Source organism: Penicillium arizonense (assembly GCF_001773325.1).
Source record: "Penicillium arizonense strain CBS 141311 chromosome Unknown PENARI_contig007, whole genome shotgun sequence".
NCBI classification, from domain to species: Eukaryota; Fungi; Ascomycota; class Eurotiomycetes; order Eurotiales; family Aspergillaceae; genus Penicillium; species Penicillium arizonense.
The window spans coordinates 515,555-537,509 of NW_019173284.1; the positions used below are offsets into that span (position 1 = coordinate 515,555).

Here is a 21,955-nt window from a genome sequence, read left to right on the forward strand (position 1 = left end):
CCAATTCTCAATTTCTTCAATTCTCCGACCTATCGACTTTTCTTATTCGGATATCTCTTTCTTTCATCTACTTTTATCGCCCAATTTCAATTTCTGATCCTTGACGCGAAGCAGATCTCGGACTAGTTGTTTTTTTGTGCTGCAGACCCACTTGCACGCCCGCTTCTTCGGTGGATACAGAACCATCGACGCTGACAACGTGCGGATAAATCACACTTCTCTGCCGTGGGGATATTCTTCTTCAATTAAGCATTCTTCTTCTCTCATTCTCTCTTCTTCATCTTGTGGAGTCCCGAGTTTCACATATCCCGTGATCCGTGATCTGTTGCTTCGTTCCGCCTCCAGGGAAAATTTCGTCAAACAAGGAGCTGCGCTTCAAAGAAAAAAATTTCGAGATTGCAGGTTTCGGAGTTCGATGATTCAGTTACCGTGAACAAACTTCTTTTTTCCTCGATCTTTCTCTCTACAATGGATCCCAGATCTCACCCTTCCCGTCCTCCCTCCACCAGCCTGCCACCAGGCTCCACGCCTCTGTCCTCGACTCCCATCTCGAGCATGCACATGCCACAATACTCGATGCAGCCGCAGTACCCGGTCTCGCAGCCGCATACGCTGCCTCCTCTGCAGCCGCATCACCCTCAGTCCCCCGCGCCGCACCACTACATGGGCCAGCCGTACCGGCCGGATCTGTCGCGTTATCCCGCCTCAACTCACGATGTCTACGGGGCCTCCGCGGCCCCTATGATGCCGCACACGACTGTCGGTAGCCTTCCGCCATCGTCTCTGTTAAACCTTCCTAACCCTCAAACACAGGCGCACCAGCAGTATCCCCCACCTCCCCCGAGCGTGCTCCCGCCCGCATCCACCGCTCAAAGCTACCCTCAGCCGATCGCTCCGGCTCCCCCACGCGACCGTCGCCCGGACTTCAATGGTCTACCCTCCGGTGCTTTTAGCTATTCTGATGGTAAGGGTTGGGGAATGACACCTGATGTGAATGGCGCGAACGGCTCTCCCTACGCCAAGGAACAGCCACGCACGCAGGTCGTGGGCTCTCAGGGCCGCCGTGGCATCTTGCCCAGTGTCCCGGGCCGCGCGACTCCTGTGACCAACGGTGTCAATGGCACTGCGAAGAGTACCACCATTCCCGCCAAGGACGCTGACGGCAAATTCCCCTGCCCGCACTGTAATAAGACTTACCTCCACGCGAAGCACCTGAAGCGCCATCTATTGAGACGTGAGTTCGGGAAGGACATATAGTAAATTCGCATTGACTAACGCGTCACAGACACCGGTGATCGCCCCTACATGTGTGTTCTGTGCAAGGACACCTTCTCCCGCAGTGACATCTTGAAGCGTCACTTCCAAAAGTGCTCGATTCGTCGGGGTAACCCGACTGGTGCTACCCACCTGTCGCACCCCCAGGCCCATCTGAAGCGGTCTCAGCAGCAAGCAGCTGCGGCTGCCGCGGCCAACCCTCCCAAGCCGCTCCAGGATGAAGTCAGTAATACTGTCCCCCACTCCAATGGTGTCATGGGTGCGCATTTCGATGGGGCCGTGAATGGCAATGGAATGGCCGCCGGTCGTCCAGCCTACACGGATCAGCAGCCGCTTGGCTTCACGATGCAGTCTGTCAACGGCATGAACCGTGGTCCCGGTGACGACGCGTTCTCCGCTAGCCAGGCGCAAGCGCGAGCCTCGTGGATGGCTGCGCCCAAACAGAATCCGTACCTCATGCAGCCCGGTGTAGATGCCCATGGCCAGCAGCTGACGGTTGATCGTCCCCTTGAACAGGTAAAGCCCCTGGTCCTTCCTGACCACAAACCGGTGATGCCCGGTCCCCCTTCACATCCCGCTGGTGTTGACTGGAATTCGATGTTTCAGCACGGCGCCTCGGATGGCTACATCAACCCCGTTTTCCCCCACTCCATGGCCGCGGGCCAGGAGTCCATCCACGCTCCCGTCGACCACGACCGCAAGTACTACCCCGCCACCACTGCCCCCGAGAGCGGCATGAACGGTCTGTACCTTGCCTCGACCACCATGGGTGGTGACGGTTAGTCATGAAGTTTCCTACCATCTATCAATACGTTGTATACTGACCATCAGTAGGCACCGTGCAGCCCGCGAGACAGTAGACAGTGAATTCGATCAGAAAGCAAGGAGATGAGACGAGATTGAAAAAGCGTTTAACGAGCTAAGGAAAAAGCCACAAGAGCCAAATTCTTCTTCTGCAACGCCGGGGGTAGGACTTCTGCTCTCCACCCTCTCAATCAAAACTGTCCACCATCCCCAAACCTGCTTTCTGCTGGTGCAAATTCACAGGTCGCGATTCTCTATTCTCAATTCCGCCAACGATAGTCCCCTGATCCGAACCGCCTCTGCTCGACCCCCGACCCCTCCACCGCTCGAGAAGCTCGCAGCGGCGTTCCGTGCCCCGGCGTCCGTATTCCGGTTTTGTTTTTTGTATCGTGTGTCCTTGATGGCTACCTCCTTTTTTATTCTACTCTACATTCGATTCTGTTTCCCCCATCCGGCGTGGGTGTCTCCCCTTATGTCACATCTTCAATGGGACTGATTTGCGATATCTCTGGTTGTTGTTCTTTATATCTTTACACTTCCCCTCCCCACCCACTCCTCGCTCCTCTCCATTGTCCATTGGAGTATGTACGTGTGCGTGAGTGTGTGTGTGTTGGGGAGGCAGGTCGGTATGGTGGGTGGTTTGTTCCGGCGTCTTCATACTATAGACATGGGCATGTGTTCATCTTTTGCGCGAGTGTTCGATCATCAGAAAGAAGAAAAAAGCTTTTTTTACTCTTTTATCTTTATATTACTTCTTTTTTTATGGGATGGCCGTTGTCGATTCTATCCTTCTTTTGGCTGAAAGTTTCACCATGTGCTTTTATTTTATCATTCTTCTTTTTTTCCTTCGGGTTCCTTTTTTCTTCCGTCTGGTGTGTGTGCATCGCTTGGCCTTCTCTCGGTCTTTGGCACGGTTTATATTATATGTGCTTTGGGTTTGATAGGGATAGGGTGTGATTATGGTGTGATTAAGGTGTTTTTTTCTTTTTCTTTCTTTCTTTCTTTCTTTCTGGGCCTCGGGGAAAAGCTGTTAGAAATAGACCTTCTTATCTTTCCACTTGTCTTTCTGGTATATGGCCATAGATGTATTTGTCTTTGACCATGTCCGATTAAATTGATATCTACACCTGCTGCCTGAGGGTTTTGGGTAGAAGAGGCATGTGTGCAGTTGAGTGTAATCGAGTACACAGTGGAGCATTGATGAATACTATCTTCCTCAAATACTCCGGCTTGCTCAGTTGTTTAGGATTGTGTGGACAGTGGCTCGGGTATGTCTGCCTGTAGTCCAGTGTAGTTGAGAGAAACAGAGCATGGATCGTGAATACCGTCTGGCTCAGACATCGAGGATTTTGCAGAGAGAAAGTATCTCCGTAGTCAAGTGCAGTGGAGTTCAAAGCATGACTTCGAGTGTGAGTATCGTCTTGTTCAGCTGCTTGGAATTTTGCCGGGAGGAGGTTTGTCTACAGTCGAGTCCAAGGCAGTGGGCAGCAATGGCGAATATTATGCTTGTGAATTATCCCAAATCACCTCAGCTCCTGGGGCCTTTGTAATAGGTCCAGCGAGATCAAGACACTTATTTAACTTGCACTGCAAAGAAGGATACAGATGAAGCACTACCTAAGCAAAGACAATGATGCAAGCTGTGCTTAGACAATAGACAATTACCAGGACCATAAGGAGGATGTCCATGTGTACAACAACTCTTACCGTAAGGTCTTAACTATTACGAAGTTTTAACCCTTAAGCATGTTACAAGTTACAAGACCATACAATAGGAATTACGTTGAAGACCTAAGAAGGATGAAGAAGATGGACTTGGAGATGAATGCTGCATTTGATTGAATACATGGGAGTCGGACCTCTCATAGAGGTGACACGAAAACAGGAAGCAGAAAGTGGGGTGAACATTGGGGAAGAATGAGAAGACCGAAGACCTGAGACCTGAGACTTGAGACCTGAGACTTGAGACCTGAGACCTGAGACCTGAGACTTGAGACCTGAGACCGAAGGATGTTGTTGTGAGTTGAGACCATGGAAGACCGTGAGGCAAGGCGAGGTGAGGTGTCAAAGCGGTGTTGGCAAATGACAGAAGAAAGAGAAGAGAAGAGAGCAAAGGCAAGAGCCTGAAGCGTGGAAGGTGGATGAAGATTGTTGTTGTGGACCGAGGTCAGATGGATGTCATGAAGTGTTGACAGATGAGGCAAGATGGCAAGCCGTGGGTTGTGAGGTGTTGTTGGAGGCAGGCAAGAAGGAATTAATGAAGTGAATCTAGCTCGATGAAGTGCGAGGTCTTGATTGTTAGCAAATGTTGAACTGACTGGAGGCACGAGACAGTGATCGTTACCTGTCCATGGATGCCAGAAGCCAACAAAGTGGAAAGACGTTGGATGTGTTGGTTGTTGAAGCCTTGATGCCAAGGTGGGTGAGAAGTCATGGAGGTTGGTCATGGAAGTTGGTCATGGAAGTTGGTCATGGAGGTTGGTCATGGAGGCTGAAGGTCAAAGGAGGTTGAAGAAGGTTGAATGATATGATGGTTGAAGGATATGAAGGTTGAAGAAGCTTGAAGTATATGAAGGCTGAAGAAGGTTGTTGATGTTGGACTTGGAGGCTGAGAGACTTGGAGTTTGATATTAGCTATGCCAGTGTTGAGTGCCAATACCAGTGTTGAGTGCCAATGCCTGTGGGGATGCCTGTCGATGCTTGTGTTGAGTGCCGATTCCCGTCGATGTCCAACCTGCTATCCCACCCGTTACAAGAAACGGAGACTCTTGTTCATATCCCATTCGTTGTTCCATGTGTTGAGTGCCGATGCTTGTCGTCCGTCCGGCTAGTCCCACCCGTTACAAGAAACGGAGACCCTGTTTCCACCCAGTCCCACCCGCTACGAAAAGCGGAGACCCCTCTTTCCCACCCCGGTCGTTGTACCATGTGTTGAGCGTCGAAGAAGCAAGGCAAGTATCGAAGAGGCAAGGCAAGTATGTAGAGGCAAGGCAAGTATTGAAGAGGCAAGGCAAGTATCGAAGAGGCAAGGCAAGTGTCAAGTGTTGATGCAAGTCAAGGACGGTCAGGTGAGGTGAGTTGAGGTAAGTCTAAGAAAGAAGAGTCATGTTAGTCTTGAAAGATAACGAAGGTAAAGGAAGAAAACATGGAACAAACATGGACAACCATGACAGATGTTGAACAACCATTAGAGATGTTCGAAGGTTGAAGGATGAAAAGGAAGTTGAGGTGGGACCACCTTGGAACCCCCTGGCCAGGAGGGTCCCGCGGAGGGTAAAAGAGAAAAAAAGGCAGAGATGGAGAAGAGATGGAGAAGAGAAGAAGAAGACAAGGGAAAGTTGTGAAGAGCAGGGTATATATAGTTAAATACTCGATTGTGATTGGTCGAGTCCAATGCAAGGTTGCTTCTGATTGGTCAGATCCAGATTTGGCGTGCAGAGCCGCAGGCACGTGGCGCGTCGATCTGCCGGAGCCTGGCAGCCCTGCATGGAATCGGGCTTCATCAGGCCCGTACGGCTTCTGTAGACCCCAGAGAGCTTCAAAAACATCATGGCTACGTTGTAGAGACCAGCCAGAGTAGAGTACAACTTTTTGAGGCTCGAAGCGATGATTTCGGTCCAGGAGACGATTTTCGCCAAACGAGGTTCTTGGTGGCCGTTGTGCGGGCCCTGTCTACGGCCACAGGACTAGAATATAGCAAAATAAACTGCCTCACAGGTCGCTGCTGGTATGTAGCTACAGATTAAGGTACATTGATCTACTCTACGATGTTGAGGCCATACAGGAGCCCCCGAGCCACAAAGGACCCAAAGCTCACGCCTGGACGCCGCACGAGAACACGAGTGCCATTCTGTAGCCTGAACGAGAAGAATGATGGTGAGAGACACGGGACGTACTAGCGGATGGAGGCAAAGCAGCAGACTGGGATTACACGTACGGAGCTACGAGTGGTATAGATTACTTGGCTTTGACTACGTGAAGGGCAGCTCTGGGACCGTTACTATGGCCAAAAACCCCTTGGAAAGAAATACCATTACTGTCTACTGCCTCGGGATGTGCTTCATGGGCAGCCGTGCCAGTAACCGGCACGGATCGAGTCCCTGGACTCTGGCGCACAGCAATAGCTTCACCCTGGGTGACCATGCTCCGTAGTCTAGCGCATTGGAGCTATAATCCTGAGTGCTACATTTTCAGCACGTGTGGCCCGTCTTCGAATAGCCACCTCTGGGGCATTTGGCTACGAGTGTCTATGCTTAACGGCGTTGCAAGTGGGCATGAAGATGGGACCTACAAGGCAGGAAACTACATCACACTTTATCTGCTAAGGCAGACTTGTAATTGGAATAAACCTATCTACATACCAGGTACTTAGGAACCGGGGTATGGTGACTAAGAACCTGGCATGGGCTCAGGTCTAAGTACCTGGCGGCAAGGCGACTTGGAGTCAATCAATAAGCGTGGGTGTTGCGGGCAAGTAGGGAATAGCAAGGACCAGGTAAATGCAGCTCCTTGTTGGCACCAGTGGGTATCCTCTCTGTCTGGGAACTTCTTCCTCGATGACCGAGGAGATCCACGATGATCCTCCACTAACAAAAAGCATGACTACAATCCCAGAGCACAGAGATCACCCGTGATACCACGAGGCGAAACTAAGAAGCCTGGCAAGCTCCCATCGTTAAGAGTCCCAAAGGGACTATCACGACCTGCCTAGACGCTAAACAAACATCACGCCAGCATCATTTAGGGAATCCTACAATCTACGAGCTCACGAGCTGGATCACCAGCGAGACTCTCTCTCGAACATCTTAGGGCTTTCACTAATAATTCCACTACACTCCTATGAGGTCCCAGACTGTCGAGTTCCCCGAAGACACCCCGCGGCCGAGACGTACACACAGAGAAATAGGTGGAAAAGGAATCATACGCGTTACAACGATGAGCAGGACAGCAAAGGCAGGAGAATGGCACTTCTATCTTTAGAAGATAGAAAGATTGCGGTCAGGGTAAGAATGAACTCAGTAGTTCTTCTCTAGGTATGGGATGACTGTATATAGATGCATGACCTCCGGGCTGGAAATGGCTTGACTGCCTCTTCTTCGGCGGCAGTGTGACGACGAAGGTAAGAGAATAGAAAAACCGTTCTTGGAAGATGCATAGATTAGCATCAGGTTTGGCATGGCTTAACTGCTTTTTCTTCGAGAGGAACAGGACAACCACGGCAGGAACTCGATCCAACTGTCTATGGAAGACGGGTTGCATTTGGAATGGCCTCACTGGCGCATCTTCAGCAGTGGCACGACTATACATGCAAGACAGATGACCATGGGGCTGAAAATAGCTTCACTTGTTCTCTTCACGGATTGTCTTAGGCCCCTGCTTTGTTTACATCCTTGTGTCCGTAGCCAAGCAACCGTGTGCCCGGTCCTATCCGTACATCCGAGGTATACTTCGTCTAAGGTACCTCTACTATGCTTTATAGAAGACTGGGTGAAGTCAAGTGCCAGTGCGTGCATAGCTAGTATATCCATGTGGTTAGAGATAAGACATATCTACTACAGTAGAACTGGCCAAGCATTCAATGTGGTACTGATTGTCGCGACATACTATGCACCTGGTATCCTGCAGGCTTAGAGAGCCTAGTAGCTATAAATGAACACCAAAAACAGAGGTCCTCTGTATGAGATGCCCAACGAAAAAGACATTAAAAAAGAAACGAAGTCAGCAGTCAACAACTCCGGAAATTCCCATTGCGACGTCATGGGCATAAAACAACGGCTGTGATTGGAGCGCCTACGGGTTCGGGAACTTACAAGGTAGAAGTCGGGATCTTCCCTCATTCATTTCTCCACCTTTTCAATATCTCCCTGGATCTCTCCAGATTCACACATCTAGGTGAACACATCATGTCAACCAACCGCCCATTCCTGGCCAACTTCCTGGCCGCCTTTCGCGCCCAGTCAACCTACAAAGCAACATCTCAGCCCGTGGGTAGCGGCGGCACCTCATCCCTCTCCACAGCCCAAATCTCCCAGAGCGCCCGCGCCATCGCCACAAAAGCCGCCAACTCAGCGCAAGCAGCGGGCTCATCTTCAAGCGGCTCAGGCTCAGGCTCGGCTTCTCACCATTCGCGCCACAACCACCATACCCACTCCTCATCGACATCCGCATCAGCGACTGGCACAGCGGGGCCCGTACAAGGACCCGCCCCGACCCCAGCCCATCACCCAGCCCATCACTACCACCATGCAACTGCCCAAGCCGATTCCTCACTTCCTTCCTCGCCGCCGACGACTCCGGCTTCGTCCACCCCTATTCCGATCAACCGGGGCCCGGCTGATCGCCAGCGTCGTGGCAGTGATAGTTCCAGTGGCTCCGGTGGGTTCCGTGATGCTATTGGGCCTGAGAAGTGGTATATTGGGGGGCGGACACCGGCTGGTGAAGAGCGGTTTTACCGCCTTGGTATGGTTACCAAGGGTGGCGGGCGGCTTGGGGGGAGTGGAAGGGTTGGGAGCATTGATCAGTTGAGCCTGTGATGATACTGGGATTGCTTCTACTTTACTTCTGCCTCTGTTATGCCTCTGATTCAACTCGATACGAAACTGCACCCTGGACCACAGTGGTGGGACTTGATATTTACGATTTTCATGCTTGTGCTTGTGCCTTCTTTTATGATTCATTCGTGTGGCGTTTGGCATTCACCGGGCGTCACCGGGAACGGCGTTCTTCTCTGGGTCTCTGGATGGTTGGGGACTGGCTTCTTTCTATTGCCTTTGCTGGTACAAACGAAGCCCCAAAAAAGACATACATTACACGATTTCTTACATGACTTATGATTTGGGTGATTTCTTTACCTCTTTATTTTCTCTCTTTTGCCTGCAATGCAAAGCCTGACCAAAAGCGCATGGATTTCGATATCAGGTCATTGCCAATATCAATGTTACATGCTATTTGAAGTTACCGAGTGGTTTATACGCATATATTGCTGGTTTATCGGCTAGCTCAAAGCAATACAACATCTTATCATCCAATTTGGATACAATAACTGTCTAAAATTACAGCACTTGCTGCGTAACACAATGCAACACACCCCCAGTCCTCGGCAACGCATTAACAGCAACCTGCTTAACAACTCTCTCAGGAACAAGACTCTTCATCAACTCAAAAGCCCTCTCATCAGCAACCGCATCTCCAAAAGCAGGCATAACCAACCCCCCATTCGCAAAATAAAAATTGACATAAGAAGCCGCCGGCGCAGCCTCCTCACCAGGCAAATCCCCCTTCACAAACCTGGGATCCGGCTCAACAACATCATGGACCTCAATCTTGCGCCCACGCGCATCAACAGAATCCCTCAAAACCTCCCGAATCTCCTCATAGACCTCCCAATGCACCTTTTCCGCACTCTCATGCGGCCGACAAACAACAACAACCCCAGGCCGAACAAACCTCGCCTCGGCATCAATATGCACATCCGTAACATCCAACCCAACACGCCCAGGGAACCAAATAAACTTAGTAACACTAAGCAACCGACTCAATTCCCCCTCGATCTCAGACCGCGATAAACCCGGATTCCGCGCGGGACCAACGATGCTACTCTCCGTCGCCATAAACGTCCCCTCCCCATCAATCTCAATACCCCCACCTTCAAGCCGGATATGTGTCGAGACACGGGTAACAGGCTCAGGACTCGCGTCTGGCAATTGCGCAGCCACAGCCTCGTTTTCCAGATCTAGCACTGCCCGCGCGAAATTCGTATTCTCGGCCATGGCTGCTTCGTCCATAACAGGCCAGTCGGCGTACGCCGGCGTGCGTTCTAGCGCTAGTGCTGCTGCGGGCGAGGCGCTACTGCCGTAGATTCTTTCACCGGTTTTGTGGCCCCATTCGCAGAATTGGAAGTCGATTGCGTAGCGGGTGTTGTCGTGTGTGCCGCGCACGTAAACCGGGCCTGTGTCGCGGATCCAGACGTGGTTTGTTGGGGCTGGGATTAGGGTTATTGGATATGCGGTTTTGGGGTTCTGGTGCGCATTTAAGAGGGATTGGGCGTGGAGTAGGTCTTCTGGGCGCACGTGTAGGCGGACTGGTTCGAAGGTTGCAATTGTTTTTGCTAGGTTTATTATTTCGGTGCTTGTTTTCTCGTGTAGTTCTGGGAGGAGGGAACGGCGGGATGGGAAGCTTAGGAGGGTTGCTAGGTGGGGAGTTGTTTCTGCTGGGCAGGTGTATTTTTGGGTTGTTGCTTGGGTTTTAGCTCGTTGTTGGATGTGCCAGGTTTTGTTGGTTGGTGGCATTGTGGTGGTAGTATGTTTGAAGTGAGTGAAGTTGGAGAATGAGGCTCTGGAAAGTTGAAGTGATAGTCGCGAGCTCTTGATAGAGTCAGATCACATGCATATCAAAGAGTACAGAAGTATGAGACTTACGGCGGTCGCTAGCTTTGGAGCGTGTCGTAGAAGTTGAAGAGACATGGTCATGAACAGAGCCCAATCACTCGCTATTTATGTAGCAGGAGAGACCAATGTCAAATGTAGTTAAAATAAAGAGAAGACAGATGAAGTCAACCGATCGAGAGACCAAAAAGGGCAGTGGATCACTGCCGATGAGTTGCCTGATTGGGATAGTCCAACCGAACAGTGGAACAGACCTTAAGTGCTGCCTACCGAGTAACCTCACCTTGCTTCTTCATTAACTCTCTCCCCCAACCACAATATTGGAATCGCAGTCAAAGCCACCAAAACTCCCAATGTGCCCGTCATCGCGCCCCACCCCCATCGATACTCCACGAATCCACCCCAGAGCGGACCGAAGAACACACCCGCAAATTGGCACATACTCTGCAGTCCGAATCCCTGCGCCACAGCACCTTTGGGGCCCAGTACGCCTGGATTATTGGCCTCCATGACAGTGAGGGCTAGCTGGGTCTCGACGTACATGGCTGGTGCGCAGGCGTGGGTGAAGATACCCGTGAGGAACAGCAACACCACGAGCAGCGCAATCTGCCCAGTGGAGTTCTTCTCAACAAATCGGAGACAGATGAGGGTGGGCGAGAGAGCTACGAAGCAGCCGAAAGATACGAAGCGCGCACCTAATCGGTCGGTGATGAAGCCTAGCGGGCAGCATCAGTGAATGCATTTCGTGAGACCGACGCGGTACTCACCAAACAAGGGCTCGAAGAAGGCTGGAACTGCCATTGGGAGGAAGATCAGACCCATGCCAAGAGAATTCCAGCCAAATGTCGTCTCCACGAAGACGGGAAGTGTCTGCTGTAGTCAGCAAGCTGTCATGGTCAACATCTAATCTGCAATGTACCGCATCAAAAGCAGAGAGCAACAGTCCCTGGACAAACAACGCCCCCGAAGAAATCAAGACTCGGCGCTGCTTGAGCATCTTCAAAATAATCCATCCTCTCTTCCTGGGAACAGCCACTGGCTCACACGGTACTGCAGCGTGATTGCGCTGTTCCGACTCGACGTCCCCATTCGGCCCAGTCCACTCAGCAGCTACCTTCTTCTCAACCAAAGCCAACCGCATAACCATATCAACGCCAAGAATGGGATACGCAAACCAAAAAACAGCGTCATACCCACCAGCATTATAAACAATCCCCCCAAGGAACGGACCCAGCAAGAAACCAGACGCAATTGCAGAGCCTAGGTACCCAATCGTCTGACCAAGACGATACTGCGGCACGGCATCGCCAATCAAAGCGAAAGAAGCTACTACTACTAACGCACCTGCGATTCCTTGGACTAGACGTGCTACCACAAACACGGCCACGGAACGTGCCAGTTGCAGGATCAGCATACATCCAACTAATAGGATCAGCGCACATATGAATGGCAGTCGTCGTGTGCGCCCGCGGTCCACTAAGTATCCGAATAATGGACAGAGAATTAGGGATGCCCCGGCTTCGCACATGAGTAGTACGCTGACCCAGTATTCGCCTGTTCCGGTGTGAGTATGCGATCTGTGGGCATCTATCTTTGAATCTAGGACAGGACTTACGGTGGCTATACTCGACTCCGGCTCGGGTTACGAGTGCTGTCGGCATGACGGGGACAATCTGTTAAACATTGATTATGGTTCTCATCCTTCTCGAGGGAAGAAGGCACACTTACCATGGCGTATAGCAGGAACTCCTTCCATTCCAATCAAAGTCAGTCACGGCTTGATAACTCTATGCAAGTCACATACCGAGAAAGTGGACATCCAGACAGCGCCAATGATGAACGTTGTCGACGAACGCAGTTTCAGCAGCCATGGTTGACGCGTTTCCCCGGGTCCCTTCTTAGAACTTGGTAGAACCCACATGAACATGTTGATATCAAGACGAACAACAAGGCTCAGAAACCAAAAACAGAGGGAGATGCCTGCAAGCAAGTTCAACACAGACAACTTTTGTTCTTGCAAAAATGACAACTCAGCCCTGCTCAGCTATGTCATCTAAACCAAGTCAAAACCCACAAAGAACGACAGGTAAATACATGACAGACACCGAAACGCGAAGTGGCTCTTTGTCCAACAAAGAAAAACCAACCGTCAGCCGAGTCCCCATGTAGAATCTCGCGGACCTTCGCCCACGACTCCATTTCGACTCTCCCTCCAATCGCGGAATATTCTCATTTCTGCTTAGAGTGATGATATGCGCACTACATACAGACGTCGTCAGATAGTCGTTGCGTGCATGACGCTACTAACTCTATGCACCGGGGTTTGGAGCACACCTCAGCTTCCGATTCGATGGTTGTGATTTTAGCTGGGGGCTGTTATTGCTCGGCTATACTTCTTGCTTTTGGCTTTTTTTTTCGCCAGTTAAATGAAATTAGTTTCTATGTGCTTTAGGTCTTGAATTCTATGATAATGAACCACGCGCATATCTCCATTAGCTCTGATTCTTGTTATCTCAGCCTTGACCAGCTTGTGGTTTAAACAAGTCTCGCATGATCTCCAGTGCATGAAACCCCGCCACTGAATTTTGCTTTTGTCAGGCGCCCCTTCTTTGCTACTACTACAGTATATGCTCAATACCTTGGCTGGTTGCATGAGAAGTCTCGGGGGGTATTGTCAGTTTGCTGGAGGGGAAGGGGGTTCTTGGTAACTCGTGCCGTATTCATGTAGAGTATTGGATTGGTTGGCGCAGTGGATGTCTGCATATGCTGTGACAGGGTGTGTCGGCCACGGCTTTTCGCCTTGAATGTCGCTTGTCGTACCCTGTGGTGTTGAGCCTCTGTCTATACCTTTTGACCAAATGGTATTGAATATATATAAGAAATACTTTCCACAAAAAAAGACCTGTCACTGTTATTGGAGAGACGATAGTCCAGTGGTAAATACGGCGACACACCTAAACTCCAGACACAAGCAACGTATACAGCGAGATAGTTCATCCGCCCATGTAACGGAAGCATGAATAGTGTATACATATTGCTAACTCGAAATATCTGTAGAGCGTATATCCAAAAAGACCAAAAAGAACAACCCCAACAATAAAAGCACAAGTCAATAAGCAAACCATGACATATCCTCCGCACTGTACAACAAAGGCATGACCATGCGTAGTAAGGGACAGTAAAACCATATTATCCGTCAGTAACAAGTGAACACATCCATGCTACGATCGCAGCTCTCCGCGCAGGCTCGATCCGCAGTGGAGGTCGCCGAAACCGAACAGGCTGACAAGTGGAGAGCAGCGTCCATGGGTAGATCCCGGTATAGGCGAGTCAAGATCCCGTCAGCGAGGGATTTGGAGTGTGGGATTTAACGGGGTTTGCTGTGGACTGTAGAGAGGAATATACGGAGTACACCTTACTGTATGCATTCGGGCGTCGGAAGTTCGGATTCCGGTCGTGGAATGTTGATGGGTTCGTGTCGATCTTGAGATGTTCGGGCTGGGCCGAGAGTCTGGGGATGGACTTACGTTTTTGCTTTTGTTCATGTTGTCTTTGGTGTGAGATTGGAAGTTATTGGCGGGAATTGCAGGCCAGACCTGTATGTCAGGCCATACTCAGTTGCGATATGAGAGGAGCAGTTGAGCGATAAGATCGGGAGTGGAGAACGGCCATCCGCGGTCATCGGAGGTGCCCGATGGCGATGTGATTTAAATAGTTGGCGTATCTGCTTGCGATAATCACATTTTCTCTTTCAGCTTTGCATTACCCTCTACTTTCAACCTACTTAAACTTTCTATCCTACCCTTATCTCAAAATGAGCGCATTGGGACCAGCCCGCTACGGCAAGGACAATGTCCGCGTGCTCAAGGTGGAGCGCGATGCAAAGACCGGCATTCAGACAGTCGTGGAGATGACCGTCTGCGTCCTGCTTGAAGGCGATATCGAGACCTCGTAAGTAGCACCTTCTTAACCCTTATCAAACACACAACTAACCCATCTCCGCAGCTACACTAAGGCCGATAACAGCGTGATCGTCGCAACCGACTCGATCAAGAACACCATCTACATCACAGCCCGCCAGAACCCCGTCACACCCCCCGAACTGTTCGGCTCCATCCTGGGAACACACTTCATCGAGAAGTACAACCACATCCACGCCGCCCACGTCAACATCATCACCCACCGCTGGGAGCGCATGGACGTCGACGGCAAGCCGCACGCCCACTCGTTCATCCAGCCCGGCGCCGAGACCCGCGATGTGCAAGTCGATGTTGTCGAGGGCAAGGGTATTTCCATTAACTCCGCGATCAAGGGCTTGACCGTGCTGAAGAGCACCGGTTCCCAGTTCTGGGGTTTCCTCCGTGATGAGTACACTACTCTCAAGGAGACCTGGGACCGGATTCTCAGCACTGATGTTGCTGCCAACTGGCAGTGGCGCCAGTTCGCCAATGTGGCGGAGGTCAAGGCCGACGTTGGCAAGTTCAATGCTGCCTATGAGGCTGCGCGCAAGATTACCCTCAAGACTTTCGCTGAGGACGTCAGTGCCAGTGTTCAGGCTACCATGTACAAGATGGGCGAGCAGATTCTTGCTGCTGCGCCTTTGCTTGAGACTGTTGAGTATTCGCTGCCTAACAAGCACTACTTCGAGATTGGTACGTTTCCTGACTGCTTTCTTTCCTGCTTGCTTCAGGCTTTGGGGTTCTGGACTAATCGTTGCGCTTATAGATCTCTCTTGGCACAAGGGCCTCAAGAACACTGGCAAGGATGCCGAGGTTTATGCTCCTCAGTCTAACCCCAATGGTCTTATCAAGTGCACCGTTGCCCGAGCTGGCCAGAAGGCTAAGCTGTAGATGCTAGATTTGGACTGTCGGCGAGCTCTGACATGCATGACTTTTTTTTCCCCTCTCTTGTACATATATCTCATCCTCTTATACCTCTGGGATACCGACTCCCTATCTCAAATCCAATCTGGTACATCACAAAGTTACTTCGTTTCGCTTCCAAGTTGTTTCCCGTAATAACTTATTTAGTATGTAGTATTGTATGTGCTATAAGTACATTCCAATTCAAGGAAACTGCAGGCTGGAGAGAATGAAAAGAAAAGCCCGAGGCCAAGCCAACGGTAGAGTAGATGGTAAATCAAAAGCAATATCCCAGGTGGACTCCGAACCCATGCGCTTTTGCGGTTGGATCATAACATCGCAGAATAGAATACAGGCACGCGCGGACCCGGTTGAGGTCGCGTTGTAAATGACGATAATGGTAACAGGAGAAGGAGAGAAATTTATGCTCTATGCGGTGGGCTCGGTGGGCTTGGCGGCCTTGAAGGCTTCTTGCACCTCGGGCATGGCGCCGATCATGGTCGATTTGTTGCCGAACTTGACGATGTTCTCCTTGTAGGGGTGGGCGAGACCTTCGAAAGCTGCACGAGTATTTTAGTTGAGACTCATAACAGGGGGACATGGATTGAGTAGAGGGTGTTGTCCATCGTCAGAGAGGACAATGGGTACATCTCCACAAGTCTATCCACCAGGAACCGGCACTTACTCTTCAGACGGGCCAAGCGAGAGTCCTGCAGACGGTTCTTGGGAAGCATACCCTTCACAGCCCGACGCAGCACTTCACCACCACCCCATTTAGCGAACATCTGATCCATCGTCATGCTCTTCAAGCTACCCGGCCGCGTCGTGTGAGTATAGTACTTCTTCTGGAAGCGCTTCTTTCCTGTTGTCTTGAGGTCATGGCATCCGGCAACCACAACGTAGTCACCACAGTCTGTCGAGGGGTCGTAGATAGGCTTGTTCTTGCCCATCAGGACGAGGGCGATGGACGAGGCGAGCCGGCCCAGGGAGCGTTCATCCGTGCCGGCGTCGACATAGTGCCACGCGCGCGAGTAAGCAAGACGTGTCTATCGTGTCAAAGATTAGAATTGGGTCCATTGATATGATTGCGGACATGCGCGGTGGTCCGGCAGACTCCGCATTGAAGCTACTTACCTTGCCGACGAGTTGCGACATTTTGCTGAGATGACGGAGGGTGTAATAAGGGGTCGGGATAGGTAAAAGTGGAACAAGTAATGAAGCGGGATAGCCGCTTTAGTATCACAGCAACAAGATAGACCCAACACCCAAGTCTGGCCGAGATTCAACGCTTGATCTGATCGGCCTCTCACGTTACTGTTGTTCCCCAGCCCGACGAAGTTCTCCGGGTCATGTGACCAAGCCCTAAGTCTCGTGCCGAGCTAAACCTAAAGCGGTCTTAGCGGCCGCACACTAAGCGAAACCCGCACCGAAGGGCAAATCAGTGTGTATGGGAATTCAAGTGATCTCTTTTTCCATCTCCCACGACAACACACTCCCCTCCCCGTCGACAACAAGGGCCATTTCATCCACCATGGCTTCCGTCCCGAGTGTGCAATGCTTCGGCAAGAAGAAGACGGGTAAGCTCTAATTTTTCGATGCCAGGTCATCTGGAATCTGTGCGCTGACATTCAATTTTCAATAGCCACCGCTGTCGCCCACTGCAAGGTATGAAGACGCCTCTACCCCCTCCTCGATGTCAACACGTTGTTTCGGAAAACCTGGAAGGGATCATGGAGAGTTATTATGGAAGAAGAGAATTGGGAGTCGACATGGAATTTTCGAAAGGGTCTACGAACAACGGATTGCGCGATATGGGGGTTACGCATTTCAATTGGACAACATGCTGAGTGTTTTTACAGCAAGGCAAGGGCCTCGTCAAGGTCAACGGCCAGCCCCTCTCTCTGGTCCAGCCTGAGATCCTCCGCTTCAAGGTACGCACACTCGCTCCGTCAATACCCGGCCGCCGGAAGAAAAAAAGGGATTCGCAACGAATCGCCCACAAACCAACAAATGGCAACGGAGAATTTTTAAACCAGTTCTGAGAACTGACTGTTTGAAATCTAGGTCTACGAGCCCCTCCTGATCGTCGGCGTTGACAAGTTCGCCGGTGTCGACATCCGTGTCCGTGTCTCCGGTGGTGGTCACACCTCCCAGGTCTACGCCATCCGTCAGGCCATCGCCAAGTCCATTGTCGCCTACTACCAGAAGTACGTCGATGAGCACTCCAAGAACCAGCTCAAGCAGGCTCTCGCTCAGTACGACCGCACACTCCTGGTTGCCGACAACCGCCGTGCCGAGCCCAAGAAGTTCGGTGGTCGCGGTGCCCGCTCCCGCTACCAGAAGTCCTACCGTTAAATTTTTCTTCTCTCTTATACCTTATTACGCGGCGAAAGGGAAAAGAAAAGTTTACAATTGGGAGGAAATGGGAACGTGTCTGTCTTATGTCTTTTTTTCTCTCACGACTCATTTCCATGACTTCTTTTGGTGGACTGTGTGGGGGATTGGGAGGATCCCCGGGGGAATGTGTATTGAGCGGTTTCTGTTCGGTATGACCGCTCGTACATGAGATCCGAGAACCGGGCTGGAGGTCTTTGGGAAACATGGCCTCTGGTTGCTGTGCCGGTTTCTGTGTTGAGGATGGATATCCTATGTTTTTCACTGGCGCTGTCCTGCACGGCTGGAAAAAATACCTAGCATAGCCAGGAAAATCTACTCAATGATACTGGGTTTTATCTTGTTCAATCTTTCTTGTTATTTCTGGTTCTGAACTAGTGTAATTGCGGCGTTTGGATCACTTTTCTTTTCTTAGGCAACTAACCTCTACCTTGGTTTGACGGTCTTGTGCATACAGATCCTAAAGCCCAATCTTGCAAGCAGGTTGCTACCCAGGCGGTTACGGCATTACATGAGTCTAAGTGAAAAGGCACAGGTCTCCAGCTACACCTTAGTCTGAGTTGCACCTAGCCACTGGTGAGGAAGTATAGGTAGCAGATCTACACCGCCGTGGCATTATCACATAATGCGTGGTAGAATCCGTCACCGGTCAAATGCAGCAGAATCGATTCGAGCCCTAACTTGAGAAGCTTGCTCTGCCACTTTTTCAGTACATCATAGCAAAGTAGTATTAGCACCAGAAAATGAGATTTCGCTTGGCACCATCCTCCAGCTTCTTCATTCCAGCCTCGGTACATGAGGGATATACAGTAGAGATGTCTCAAGATCAACCGCGCTCCACAGTCCTTCAAATGCGTGACGACCCTCGACGACGGCTGCTGATTTCTCTGGGATGTCCTGAAATTAGCCACTGTTCAAACATTCCATACTTCGTAGAGATAAATCACCTGTTGTTGAAAGTGCGAATGGAGCTTATGTCTTAGCAGACTACCAAGCACTGATCTTCCTTCAAGCACTGCATTCCGAGCTTCTTGTGTCCATATTTGCCCCGTTGTGTTGTAAATGAGCCGCCATGACCGCCGACACCAGTTGTCCCTCCAGCTCAGCAACCAGCTTGTCGTCTCATGGTCCGGGAAGTGTGATCCTATATCGTTTGTTGAAGAAGAAATATCAGCAGTTGGTTCTCAATGAGGCTATATATGACTGTATTTGAATCAATCCCCTCAGAAAACAGTAAAATTGTATCTTTGGTCGGGTCCCACGGTGGATCACAGTCCTCCAGCCAGTTCCGAGAATTTCATTCTCTCCCCCTACTGGGTTCGAGTCAAATTTCTTTTCAGGTGTCTCATCCCAGGGGGATCCAATTCCACATGCATGCATCAATCTGACGTACCGTAAAGAACAGCGAAACTGGTATTATGTTCGGGTTAACCTGCGAATGCGGAGTGAAGTCCTAGGGTTGGAGAGAAATGTCAGTCACCGATTTTGAATGGCAAGTGTTCTGGAGGTTTGGTATTCAAAACAGATCAGGCAATTTGGTGTTTGTCAGCATCGGTCCAAGAGCCCACGCTATATAAGCAAGGACTCTGTTCCTCAAAAGGATGACATTGGTATCATCATAGAATATTTCAGCTTTTCTGCTTGGATCAGTTGTTCATACCGTAGAAAGTAGTCAATGTGGTATACCATATAAACCCGCCGCAAAGGTGAGGTCCTGGAATCTAGAGAGGAATATCACTGATTCCAACTCGTTCAAAGCGGCTTGGTATTGGAAACCTCTCAGACAATGTGGTAGTAAAAGAAACCGTCATCGGTTGACAGTGCACTCCATATAAATCGGGAATTCTCTTCCTCGGATTTTTGTTTTCATATCATCACAGAGGTTTTTCGTGTCCATATCGAGGGATCAATTGCTCATACCGTAAAGTGCAGCGAGCGTAGTGCATGACGTGATAACCTGTGAAAGCGAAACCCTAGAATTGAGAGAGGCCAGCATAATCTTGAAATAATTGTGCTGGGATGTTTGATATTGGAGGAAAAGGGGATCAGATGTGTAGTAGTAGAGGAATCAGCATCGGTCGAGAGTCCACCCATGTAATAGGGGACTCTGTTCCTCGGATTGTTCTTTCGAAGGAGTCATCATAGAAGGCTGGGGCAGTCTCATGGAGGAGTTGCACTTACCATAAAGTGTAGCGAGCGTAGTGCATGACGTGATAACCTGTGAAAGCGAAGAAAACCCTAGAATTGAGAGAGGCCAGCATAATCTTGAAATCATTGTGCTGGGATGTTTGATATTGGAGGAAAAAAGGGATCAGATGTGAAGTAGTAGGGAAATCAGCATCGGTCGAGAGTCCACCCATGTAATAGGGGACTCTGTTCCTCGGATTGTTCTTTTCGAAGGAGTCATCATAGAAGGCTGGGGCAGTCTCATGGAGGAGTTGCACTTACCATAAAGTGTAACGAATGTGGCAATGAGGCACCGAGTCGTGATAACCTGCACAGGCGAAGACTAATGATTTGGAAAAAAAGTGTCAGTATAACAGTCCCAAATTCAATACGTTTCTTCATCGACGTGCAAATCAGTGTATTGACAGACGAATAGGATGAGGGGACATACCTGGGATTGGGAAAAGGAATCACTGTAATTAATGCTATCGTCTCAGATGTTCTTTCCAGGCATCATGTCGGTCCACGAAGGTGGACCAATCAAAAGCTCATAGTGTATAGAACGTTTCATCATCGACGTGCAAATCAGTGTATTAACAGATGGATGGGATGAGGGGACATACCTGGCTTTGGGAAAAGGAATCACTGTAAATAGTGTTGTCGCCTCAGATGTTCTTTCCAGGCATCATGTTGGCCCACGAAGGTGGACCAATTCAAAAGCTCATAGTGTATAGAACGTTTCATCATCGACGACGAGCAAGGAAAAGAACGTGGGTGATAAGAATCGCAAATCAGTGTACCCACCAGATGGATCGTAAAGTAAGGATGATAGGACATACCTGGATTCGACGAACAATGAACGTAGTCGTATCAGTTAAAATGCTCTTTCCAGCCATCATGTTGGCCCACGAAGGTGGACCAATTCGAAAGGTCTTAGTGTATAAAGAACGTTTCAATATCGGTGAGCCAGTCCATCAATCCAGTGTGCCATATGGAGAGAAGGTCTCGATCCATCAACTTGGGATTATGTCGTTCATCACCAGTGTAATCGTATGTCGGGTCTTAGCGGTGTCTCGAGGATTCCTATAGCAGCACAAGATCGGCCAGCCTAGAGATGTAGTTCCAGAAGTTAGCCCATGAACTGATGACACGATGTGTGGATTGGATGGGTAGCCCTCGTCCGGTCGGGTATAGGATGTATGATCCCTCAACACCAACTTGGTTTTCATCTCAAGAACCGACAACCGAAAGGTAATACCAAGTCATCGTAGAGTAGATCGTCTTTTGTACTCATTGGATCCATGTCGGTTTATCTGGTTGTGGCTGAAGCGCGACGAAGACGCGGTATCGGGAAATGTGCTCTAGAAATGCTATCCTCGAGCTTCAGTGAGGCAGTAAGATGCAGTGGGGACTTTATCAGAGAACTTATCTTCTTGATACCAGACGCCAAGCAGGTGAGACTGTGTGCTGGTATGGTATAGGGTCGGCCAATCGCTCCAAAAGCCTCAAGTTCAAGGTGCAGGAAGTATGCAGTAGACCGGAGGATGACTTTTCGTCTGAAACGTCGAAGTCATGCGATTGATAGCGGTGGCTTCGAAAGAACCTTCGATAATATCTTGAAGGTCGGGGAGAGGAGAGAATGAATGGGTTAAACATGCGTGGGTTCGTGGGGACGTGGATGGTGCATCGCAAGAGGTTGACGAAAGATCGTGAAACCACCGACGGCGACGAGTCAACAGCAAATTACTCAACAAGGACAACAATTTGGAGTGGTAATTCTAGTATTTTACGCAGTTACAGTACAGTCTACCTCCTTGGCTACTGCCAACCCGATTATCTACGATGGTGAACTCCGCCCATACCGAAAAGATGGCTTTGACATAGAAAGCATCATGATTGTAAACGAACCACAGCATCGCACGGTGGAATGGCCATATAGCCAAGTCCTTCCATTCCCATGAAGAGGAATGCCCCTCATACATGGCTAGAAATCACCATAGTGTTAGCGAAGTACGAGCATTTGACCAAACCAGAAGAGTCAAGCTCATCTATCGTCAGGTATGTTCGGCT

General features: G+C 50.1%; 7 protein-coding genes across 7 annotated transcripts; 4 read left to right on the top strand and 3 right to left on the bottom strand.

The window, feature by feature from the left end:
• Positions 1 to 468: 468 nt before the first annotated feature.
• Positions 469 to 2,135, top strand: PENARI_c007G07610 (C2H2-type zinc finger protein; the record flags this gene model as incomplete). The annotated part of the gene is made up of 3 exons (XM_022631037.1): positions 469 to 1,234; positions 1,286 to 2,053; positions 2,110 to 2,135. The coding sequence occupies 3 exons, from the start codon at positions 469 to 471 to the stop codon at positions 2,133 to 2,135; spliced, it is 1,560 nt and encodes a 519-aa protein (XP_022489190.1).
• Positions 2,136 to 7,982: 5,847 nt separating this feature from the next.
• PENARI_c007G03314 (uncharacterized protein) lies at positions 7,983 to 8,612 on the top strand (the record flags this gene model as incomplete). The annotated part of the gene is made up of 1 exon (XM_022630837.1): positions 7,983 to 8,612. One exon carries the CDS (start codon positions 7,983 to 7,985, stop codon positions 8,610 to 8,612), a length of 630 nt encoding a protein of 209 aa, XP_022489384.1.
• Positions 8,613 to 9,131: 519 nt separating this feature from the next.
• PENARI_c007G12051 (uncharacterized protein) lies at positions 9,132 to 12,390 on the bottom strand (the record flags this gene model as incomplete). The annotated part of the gene is made up of 8 exons (XM_022631245.1): positions 9,132 to 10,442; positions 10,497 to 10,567; positions 10,907 to 11,179; positions 11,231 to 11,333; positions 11,383 to 12,017; positions 12,079 to 12,136; positions 12,192 to 12,212; positions 12,268 to 12,390. The coding sequence occupies 8 exons, from the start codon at positions 12,388 to 12,390 to the stop codon at positions 9,132 to 9,134; spliced, it is 2,595 nt and encodes an 864-aa protein (XP_022489272.1).
• A 1,887-nt stretch (positions 12,391 to 14,277) lies between these two features.
• PENARI_c007G02248 (urate oxidase) lies at positions 14,278 to 15,313 on the top strand (the record flags this gene model as incomplete). The annotated part of the gene is made up of 3 exons (XM_022630780.1): positions 14,278 to 14,414; positions 14,469 to 15,115; positions 15,189 to 15,313. The coding sequence occupies 3 exons, from the start codon at positions 14,278 to 14,280 to the stop codon at positions 15,311 to 15,313; spliced, it is 909 nt and encodes a 302-aa protein (XP_022489197.1).
• A 441-nt stretch (positions 15,314 to 15,754) lies between these two features.
• Positions 15,755 to 16,480, bottom strand: PENARI_c007G09217 (mitochondrial 54S ribosomal protein uL13m; the record flags this gene model as incomplete). Its single annotated transcript, XM_022631102.1, has 3 exons — positions 15,755 to 15,885; positions 16,011 to 16,371; positions 16,460 to 16,480. The coding sequence occupies 3 exons, from the start codon at positions 16,478 to 16,480 to the stop codon at positions 15,755 to 15,757; spliced, it is 513 nt and encodes a 170-aa protein (XP_022489105.1).
• A 376-nt stretch (positions 16,481 to 16,856) lies between these two features.
• PENARI_c007G11736 (40S ribosomal protein uS9) lies at positions 16,857 to 17,680 on the top strand (the record flags this gene model as incomplete). The annotated part of the gene is made up of 4 exons (XM_022631230.1): positions 16,857 to 16,902; positions 16,968 to 16,990; positions 17,185 to 17,256; positions 17,390 to 17,680. The coding sequence occupies 4 exons, from the start codon at positions 16,857 to 16,859 to the stop codon at positions 17,678 to 17,680; spliced, it is 432 nt and encodes a 143-aa protein (XP_022489231.1).
• Positions 17,681 to 19,990: 2,310 nt separating this feature from the next.
• On the bottom strand, positions 19,991 to 20,781 carry PENARI_c007G02049 (uncharacterized protein; the record flags this gene model as incomplete). The annotated part of the gene is made up of 3 exons (XM_022630767.1): positions 19,991 to 19,998; positions 20,168 to 20,228; positions 20,725 to 20,781. 3 exons carry the CDS (start codon positions 20,779 to 20,781, stop codon positions 19,991 to 19,993), a joined length of 126 nt encoding a protein of 41 aa, XP_022488929.1.
• Positions 20,782 to 21,955: the final 1,174 nt, after the last annotated feature.